The sequence below is a fragment of the Montipora foliosa genome, chromosome 11 (genome assembly GCF_036669935.1).
Source record: "Montipora foliosa isolate CH-2021 chromosome 11, ASM3666993v2, whole genome shotgun sequence".
NCBI classification, from domain to species: Eukaryota; Metazoa; Cnidaria; class Anthozoa; order Scleractinia; family Acroporidae; genus Montipora; species Montipora foliosa.
This window is the reverse complement of record NC_090879.1, coordinates 39,348,546-39,358,545: the sequence shown is the minus strand read 5'-3', so window position 1 is coordinate 39,358,545 and position 10,000 is coordinate 39,348,546. Positions and strand designations below refer to the sequence as shown.

General features: G+C 38.4%; 1 protein-coding gene across 2 annotated transcripts in view; it reads right to left on the bottom strand.

Moving 5' to 3' along the window:
- LOC137974666 (uncharacterized) overlaps nucleotides 1-10,000 on the bottom strand; it is a 44,560-nt gene that overhangs the window by 29,630 nt on the left and 4,930 nt on the right. The window contains exons 3-7 of one of the 2 annotated variants that reach the window (XM_068821587.1): nucleotides 5,245-5,562; nucleotides 4,545-4,671; nucleotides 3,427-3,600; nucleotides 2,507-2,590; nucleotides 1-32 (exon numbers count right to left, since the gene is read on the bottom strand). The exon at nucleotides 1-32 is cut by the window's left edge and continues 136 nt beyond it. In XM_068821587.1, the coding sequence (XP_068677688.1) occupies nucleotides 1-32; nucleotides 2,507-2,590; nucleotides 3,427-3,600; nucleotides 4,545-4,671; nucleotides 5,245-5,562 (735 nt within the window). Of the gene's footprint in view, nucleotides 33-2,506; nucleotides 2,591-3,426; nucleotides 3,601-4,544; nucleotides 4,672-5,244; nucleotides 5,574-10,000 lie in introns of both variants that reach the window. The other variant, XM_068821588.1, reaches the window with a different exon arrangement.

Below are 10,000 nucleotides of genomic sequence, written 5' to 3'. Positions count from 1 at the left end.
GTAGCTTCTCGCTTGGGCCTCTTCCGAAAATTCTGTCAAATGAAAAGAAGCAAAATCTACTTACTTCAAGATGAGAAATACTACACGGATTTTGGTATACGAGGTTGAAGTTCGACCCCAACCACGACAAGACCTTGAAATAACATTGAGATCAGCACAGTTTCTAAAAAATGGACAATCACTCTGAGTTTAAAACAAGACATTGTTCTTCAATAATTTTCAGTTGTGAGTTTGGGCTTAACTACAGAATACCCGTTATTAAGCGGGATGCCGTAGGCGTCCCGTGTTAACGATTCGGGCGAGCTCCGTTTTTTCATCATAGTCACAAATCGCCATGTTCTTCTATTGTGCGATTTCATTGGCTCCATTCCACCTTGGAATCACGTGCAAGATCAGGGGTCGATCAGGTTGGACAAACACTATGTGCGATTTCATAGGCTCCAGTCCAACTTTGAATCATGTGCAAGATCAAGGTGCACAAGAAAAACGCTGAAGTGCTGATCACACACAACACGCCCCGAATGTTCATGAAATCTGGAGAGAGAAGTTCTCCAATCAAACCATGCAGTTTGTCCATTTGTCAAATAGTGAACAGAGATTGAATTCTTGGACTTATTAGCGCTGTTTTTTAGCTGTATCGAACCGTGAATACTTGCATAGAGTGTGCTTCCAACTGGGAACCTGTTCGTTGCCATCGATCGAACCAACGAGTTTGCCAATCGAAGGAATGATTTCACCAATGGAACCAACGAGTTCCGCGGCTTGTAACAGTTGTAAATCATCAAACGAATAGTTTAACTGGTTAGCAAAGAGTTTGTCTAAACACGAAATTTGAAGAAACTTTCACACAGTACTATAAATCGAGAAAAAGTCCCAACTCGGATAAATTTAAGCGCGGCACGTACTCTATCGAAATTATTACCGTTCATTACCTACGATACCTTATTTATCGATCATTGCTCTACTTAGTGTTACGTTTATTGTTTGTAATATCCATACTGACACTACATAGTTAGGTTATAAACTTGCAATAATAAAGGATAGAGGATAGAGGTAATAAAGGATAGAGATAGATAATAAAGGATAGAGGATAGAGGTAATAAAGGACAGAGACAGATAATAAAGGATAGAGTCCCGTTTTGTCACCGACGAGGTAGTAAGTTGTATCTTTTGGGGAGAATCTTTTTGTACCGCTTTCTAGTAATTGTTCAGAATAAAGGTATCATACTATATGTATTTTTGCAATAACAACGTTCTTGAATATCAGCAGACTCCGAGCAGCGCGACTTCAATAGTGACAACACAAGGGTGATCACCGACCGGTCTACCATCCAAATAAGTCCAAGAGGGCTTAACTTCGGTCGGACCAACGGGAATCGGTGTTTTCCCTTAGGCTCCATTGGTTCAATTTGCAGCAATTACAGTGAGTGTTATAAAATATTCTATTATTCTCCAAAACTTTGCCCGTACAACAAAACATTTTTCATTTAGAGTGCCTAGCAATGAATTTTGCGAGCTTTCGAAAATGTTCTTAAATAGGAGATTGTCTGTTGCTCTCCTGAGACTTGAATATTCTTCATTGCATTGGCTAAACTAAAAATTTACAAAACCAAAGACTGAAAACGGACCTTTTCTGCAGTCAAATTACATATCTTCACAGGGATCACCCTTTAAGCCCTGATCAGTTTCTTAATTCACTTCATGTGAGAAAATTCCTTGTGTCCTTGCCACTGCACTATTCAAATTCCAGGTTTTCCTCGTTGCCACTTTAATGCAAGCTGGAGCCTTCCTGACACAAGCTTGTTTGCTAGTGTAAACAGACTTTGATTATCGCTACAAAAAGTTTTAATGCTTACATCGACCCACCCAGCATAAGCGCCTCCAGGCTTCTTGTTTGCATATGCATAGCGTGTATTGTTACATGCCTTGTTCTTCAAACGAAGCCGCTACAAGAACACAATAGTGATCAGGTATGCTGCAGTTAATCTTTTTGCGTTCGAAATTGCATGTAGGAGAACGTTATTTCTTATCTTGGGTTCCCTGTGCATAGGGTGAACTTTAGCAAATTTTCGTGTTTTCGTTTGCCTGCTTTTTCAGCGATCTTGAATTACGTCATACGTGCATTGATACGTCAATGACAATCGCGCACCTCATGATTGGTTGTTACGATAAGATTGTTTCTTTCCCTACTTTTCTTCTTTGCTTCCAAAGCGACTGACGAACACGCTTCAATAATCCGAGATTAATACTAGCTAATAACTCTGTGGAACCTCAAGAAGTCCAAACACCGTTCGCAAACCCTTCTGGCAAGATTGCCCACAAGGCAATTGACACAAGTGCAAATGAATTTAAATCAGAGTTCACCTAAGTAGCTTGCAAGAGCATCCGGTTTTTTCACAGGCTATCACCTAAGAGGATTTCCAAGACTTATTTGCATTCGCAAGTCAAGCTATGAACCCAAAACACCACCATGAAGTTTCTCAGCGTAGAACAAAGTTTTACATACTTGGCTTTGTTGACTGCCTCCTCTGACACAGCAGCATCTTGTGCACTTTTTCCCTTGACATGCTGTATATCCCTTATCACTGACCTGGAATTATATTCATGGCAATCATAATCATCGACCAGTAAAACATTTACAGCATCTGCTCTTTGATATAGCCCATTTTGTTAGTCATTGTTCTGTTCTTTTTTATAACCTTCTTCCACATTACTTGCTCGTGACAAGTTGCCAAAGCCTCTCCATTCCACAAGAATGGTTTTTAAACCACTTTTCACAAATGGGATAAAATTAATATCAAAACCCTTCGAACAGGCTAAGAGCAACATAGGGAGTCAAAGCAACTGTTCAAGAAACTAATAGCACAGCAGATTTATAGAGTGTAATACATGTTATTGAGTGCAATATGGAAGTTGCTATGGAAACACAGCGAGAGAGTAATAGTGGGAAGTATATAAAAATGAAAAATCGTATGAACTTGCTTGGGTATTTTGTGATTTCGCTAGTGATAATTTGAAAGTTTTCAAATTGCACTTGCCTATGGTTCGTGCCCATAAATCATTAATACATTTGTATTTACACGACACTGATAATTTCTTATTTACTGTAATTAACATTGAAGTTCAAACTCAAGTTGAGTGGTTTAGTTTTTACTGGCATTATAATTTTTGTAGCAAAAGAGATTAATGGCTCTTATCTAATGTTGTGATTGGCCAACTTCCCTCTGTCTCAATTCAGTTTTTAATAGCATTAGCTAATTTTCCCTCCAAACATGATTAACAGTGATAAACAGTTCTTTTTTTTAATGATATGCCATTAATCAAATCAAACGCAGAATTGTTGGGTGAAAGTTGAGCTTCAGGGCCAGAATTTTTATTAAAGGTACAGTAAAGCCGGTACGTTCTCCATGTTTGAGAGCTACTTACCTGAATTCCTCAAAGGAAAGAACACCTTCCTCTTCAACTGCATAGAACCTGAAGATGTATCGACAACGCATCTCCCCAGAAAGTCCTCCATGAGGTGTACTTGGATCCATAGCTGCCAATCCAGAAATCAGCTCTTCAAAAGTCAGCTGATTCGGATGGTTTATGCAAAATGATCTGAAAATAATCAGACATCAACATCTTTAACAGAAATACCTTGATATTCATGTACGATTCGAACATCCATCTCAGCACTTAAAGCTCGGCAAAAGCAGCTGAGGAACTGCTATTTCATCGAAAACTCAAGACAAATGTGTCAATCAAACTACACACCAGCAAGCAGAGGACAAAAGTCTAGAAACAACAGAGCTAGAGGAATGCGATTCTGGCAACGACATCAGCAACAACAACCGTCGGGGGGCAAATCTTACACTATAGACTTCAAGATAAAAACTCTCGATCTTCTAGATACCATGAAAGAGCTTAAGACTAAGAAGCTCTGGGAAAAGGTTGCAGAAAAAAGAGGACTTAGCAAATCACTAGTTGTTAAATATAACAAGGACCGGATAAAGATTCGAAGCCAGCTAGCTCTCAACCATTAGACAAAGAAGAACAAAGGTGCAGTGAGACCCACACGACAAAGAAGACAACTTGTGTGTCATAAAGTCAAAAGCGAGAAGTTTCCACTAAAGGCCAACTGTGTTTTTGTGGAGTTCAAACTCCTGCGACCTAAGAAAGCCTTGAACATGACGTGGGAAAATAAGCCATGTCAAAGCTCTTGGAGTTACAAACAAGATGACACCTAAACAAGCTCAGGATTTGGATTTTATGCCATTACTCACAATGAAAACATCCCTGAAGGCCCCAGAGAACCGGATAGAAATGTCAACTATGCAAGATACAGTTTAATAACCTGTGAAAGCCAAAATCTCTAGTGCTACAAAAGTACACACACATTACATTCTCCAAGTCTAGAGCTCTCTCAAGATTTTAAAGCTACACTGTAGTAATAACAGTCTGTCAAATGAATTATTGCAATTTGCAAGGTTTAGTAATTAGCACAAATTATGAAGACAAAAGGTTGCTATTTTTTTATCATACTGTTGCACTTTAAGTTTTACCTGAAAAAGTCTTTCATCCTGTCAGTCTCCAGTCCAATCTCAGCCATAAACAAGGCAAATTCTTCAATTCCTAAAATATTTAGTCCACCACTGCACTTGTCAAATTTCCTTCTTATATATTCCTTCTCTGTGGATACAAATTATATAACAAGAACAAAAGAAATGGTAAAATCCCTTTCCATATTGTACTAAAAAACACTTTTAAGAAAAAAAGCAATGTATGAAATACATGTACAAAAACACAAAAATGCCAGGACTCAAAAATAGCACTGTAAATACATTATTAAGTAACTATATGCTGTGTTGTACAAATGTGTGTGATCCTTTCAAAAGACAAGCCAGGTTACATTTGACTTGATTTGCGTTAATTGTTAATTTCAGTTTACGGTGTCCCCAATTAGTACTCCAGCACTAGAACGACTAGACACTTTTGACTTAAATAAAGTTCCTTTCCTTCCCAATGAAAAGTGTTAGCTACAGTGTACTTCATCCAGAGAAGGTAGCTACTTTTTTCCTAAATTGAGGTAATGAAGACAGATTCTTTCAAATCTAAGATTAAAAATAATTCATTTTGACAATGACAACAGTCGGTTTCTCTATTCAACCGCCAACTTCCAATTTTATTGAAAGCCCTGGTCAGGTGTATGAGAACACAAGAGGAGTTTGCTGAGTGCTGGAAATTAGATTCACCAACATTTACCTGGGTTTCCAAAATGTGCAGACTCCACAAGTTTTACCATTGCAGATGAAAGATTACCATTCTGTCCATCAGTTGGTTTGTAAGAAATGCCATCTGCCTGCTGTGATCTAAGCAAAAACGTTGCATTCCTATCTGATGCTTTACAAAGGCTTGGATGTTTTTTAACAAAACCACCTCCATTTCCTGAGCCACTTGAAAATGTGCCACAGGAACTTACAACAGCATCTCTTTCACAGAGGTTTTTTGCTGGTGCTTGTTCTTGTACAGGCAAACCCGAAAGGTTCACAAATTCTTCAAAAGATTCCAATGCTACCAATCCTATGGAAGAACTGAGGAATTGGTAAAACAAGTAAACTCAGTTTTTTTAAAAAATGTTAGCTTGACAAAAAACCATTGGGCCAATGTTGACAGTTTGCGATGGCTCGATAGCAAACACTGTCACTTTTTGCGATTGTGTTTGCGATTCTGTTTTCCATATGGGTGATTGCTTTACGCAACTTGATCTCATGACATCGTAACAAAAGGGCACAAAATAAAAAGCAGAATTAAGTTTTTACATCGTGTTCAACGTCTTCTTATGTTGGAGTTGTTGCAAAGAAGAAGGCGGAGAGGAGCAGCAACGGTTGCAGCATAGCCAGTATTAAATTATAATGCAGGAACTGGCTCTTCATGATCGAGAACTCTACTACCGGTATACAGTGTATTTGGCATGTGGTACTACATTCTTTGATATTCATTAAACTAACACTGTTTTGAGGAGCATCCTCATTGCCACAATCGAACTCAAATGCCATTTTCATTACTATTCGTCAAAATGTATCACATGCGCAAAAGTTACCATCAATTGATCACAAACAATCAGAAACAGTTTAACAATTATTGTGTTTCCTCGCTTTTGTGTTGCTACTCGTCACGAACAACATCACGCAATGAAAGAGAATTTTCTATCTCTTGCGTCTTGTTTGTGATCATCAACGATTGGTCGGGGAAGAATGTAAAAGGTGTTTCCCTGGAAACTAGACCCTCCGTGAGGGTACACTGCGTTGCCTGTGGTACGTGCAGCGTTCCACGCAATTTCTTTCAAGTTGGGGGGGGGGGGGTAACACTGTAACACCGCAAAAAAAAATTAACGAACACCGCATCACCGCAAGAAAAGTCGACGAAACACCGTCACCGCAACAATTATTTTTAGCTACATGATTTTAACGTCTACACTTGACATAACACTTTTATACCTAAACAATTTTCCACAAAATAAACACAACAAAATGTACTCTTGTCAATGCATGCCTACGCGTCGATACTGTTGATACCCGTAAATCAGTTTTCTTGTACTTACCCGGAGAGATCGTTTGTATGAAGTTCCATGAACATTACTGAGAAGTTAACCCGAAAAGCTGCCAAGCGATAAAACAACATTTCCAGAGTGTGGAGCGTCCTCTTAGTAACAAGTATTGTTACATCAATAAACTTCGGCGTTCAGTTTCTTTGATCTCTAGAGTATTTTGAAAGACCAAACAAGAAACCTCAGCACCTCAAATAATTTCATTTCACCGAACACCGTAGCTTGCGAAACACAAACATCGCACACCGTTGGGTTTGCGATCACCGCATCACCGCAAATTGAGATTTTATTCACCGCATCACCGCATTTAAAAAACCATCAACACCGCAACACCGCAAATCCCCATGTCCCCCTCCGTTATTTTACCGCGGCATGTTTACTCGCGAAACAGTGAAGCATCTGTGTCAAATGATGCCAAGCTACCGGGTTTTTGTTTTTGTTAGTTTTCTTTTTCTTTCGATTGTTATAAATTTTGACAAGAAATGTGCGAATTCAACACAAAGTTCACAATCGCCCAACTCTCAGAGGTTGACCATTGTTTCTGGAAAATCAAAAATTTACTCTCCAAGACAAGGTTATTTATCACCAGGTAATTCCATCGTTTTGGTAATAGCAGCTACTTTATTATTCATCAGCGTCACAATCTTTTGCCGATTTTGGGGGTCACTTTGTTGAAACTCAAGCACGCTTCCAACAGACCTGTTTATTTTCGTGACTTATGCGTTACCACAAAAACTCTCCCCGTATCACATTTCAACACATGTATGCAAATTTGCTAAGCTCGAAAATTACACAACATGATAAATTTACAAAAGCTAGAAATTTCACAGAAATATTTTCCAGCGAAACATTTATTGAAACAAGCAACATATTTGCTATAAGAGGCAAGAAACCCTTCCTATTTCAGTTGCGTGCGTGCAAGCGAAACACAATCACAAAGCATATGCAATTAAATACATTTCTGACAGTTCACATTCAACCCTTTTCGAAAGAACCTTGACCGTAAATAATAAAGCACAAAAGAGACTGTGTCACAACAAGCTTTCATTCAAGTAATTTTTCACTGTCACATTTCCAAATATTTTACACCTTTGCAGAGTTGAGTACAAAATACCGGTAAATGTAAATTGTCAGACAACTAAGATGCGACGTGAGTAAACACTGTGATGCATTCTTGTAGGCGTTCGATTCCTTCAATGTTAATTTGTTAAATCATAGTTAGTAACTATGGTTAAATCCATAAAAAATTGCTATTTGATTTCCGTGTTTTATATAATACCAAGTTAGTAAAATATTAGAAACAAAGCTCACTTGATATCCAAAGGCGAAAAATGAAATTGTTGTCGAAGACCATTACTCGTCTCTTAAAATCCAGATATTTATTTTTCAGCGCTGTCTTGCTCATCCAATTGACGATCCATTCTTGAGCTCCATGAGGGTATATTTTGTTTAAAGATCCACTAAAACGCCATTCACGTCAATGACTTATTAGTGAAATTTCCAATTGTTATACCGGAAGACTGTGCAGAGTTGAGAACAGGTAAATACAAATCTGACAAATAGCGAGACAACTGAGATAACAGATCCACTATATGGATTCCTTCTCTGTCTTTGTTGAACCCATACTGAGTTACCAGAGAACTGTTCATTTGGTTTGCGTGTTGTACAAAACACCACACTTGGCAAAATTTAAGGAAGACAGCTCACTTTGATTACGGCTCGACGGGCGACAGATTGTTGTCGAAGTCCATTACTCGTCGCTTCTAACATTCGACGGCCTGTCTTGCTCAGTATCCAATTCGCTTGCCATTATTGAGCTTCATAAGGGTACATTTTGTTCAAAGATCCACTAAAACGCCATTCGCGTTACATGACTTTCGACGCCATTGCCGGTTAAGTTAATCGTTCTACTGTGTCCACCAGAGAAATCTACGCATTTCCCACTACCCTCTCGATCCTAAGAAAATACGCGTAGAAGGCTCTATGCACAAAGACACCACTTAGCACGGGAGTGACAGGCAGGACTTTTACCGACACGGAAAAAAATAAAAAAAAAAAGAAAACGAAAAATAAAAAAACGACGAAATTAAAGACAGATTCCGACTGGGTTGGCAACCCAGTAACTAGGCTTTAAAGGCAGCCACGATTTCACACATTAATTGTTTGTAATGGGGTGCAGAGAAACTGTAATCTGCATTTGTCTCTTCAGTTTTTTTTCTTCAACTTACGTATCATTTTCTAAGGCAGTAAATTCCATAGAATCTGCTAACAGTTTCTGTTTTTGTTAGTTTCTATTCTCTCCTTCTGCCCCATTCATTTTTTGTTTTCATCCAGAACTCCACTGCTTCACAATATTTACTAGCCCCATTGGCTACTGAAAACTCAAAATCTACTCTAGCCAAAACTGAAATTTCACTGGCCTGTGGCTAGTTGGCAACTGTTAGTCTCGAGCCCTGCTATAATTCATGTTATATACATGTAAGTTTATATTATTATTATTATTATTATTATTATTATTATCATCATTCCAAAGTGACATCCACGATTTTCTAAAAACTCTCAATTTTACTTGGAAAAAATGTACATAACAGATTTTGAATTTTAAAAAGCCTTTACAACTTTAAATACGTAAACAGGCTAAACCGCATACTTGCATGTACAGTGGTAGGCCTCGTGCAGTGTTCTTACCAGAATTTTTTCTGAAGGGATCATATGGCCCATAGGGGCAATCCCCCAAAAAAGGTTGGGCCCTTTCCCAAGGTACAATAGTCCATTTTACAGTTGTGTGCTTAGTTACCTGGCCTGTGAATGAAAGTGAGGCTGGAGTTGACCTTGTTTTGATAGAAACCTGTTATGTAAGTTCTTACTAATTAGCATGACAACAACATCATTAACATAACAAAAGGAGGGAGGTCTGTATCATAACAAGGTCAACACCAGCCTCACTTTCATTTAAAGGCCAGGTAACTAAGCACACAACTGTAAAGAGGTCTATTTTTTTCTTCTAAATCTTCTAGCCACCCATGTTTCATCTTCCAAGCATTTCGAAATATATGTACATGTAGATCTTTCTTGCTACATATCGAGAATAAAGCAGAATTGTCTAGTACAGGTCGATTGACTTTTGCGGAATCGGCTTCTTGTACCTCCAACCTCGGAACTTTAGGGCTTGAAAAGAACTGTTTTTATCTTTTTTGTTGCAAAGTGAATATTTCAATAATTGAGCCTTCAGCAAGTGTGGCCAGCATTGTGACCATTGTCAGAGGTATAAAGATTTAAATTATTCCTACTTTCCCCCTCCCACCAATCCAATGTTGCTGAAAAAACCACCAAAGGCTTGCACAGTATTTTGCATCACATTATCAACATTGGTGGGGGAGAGGAGGATGTGGGGAAGGACCACGATATTTT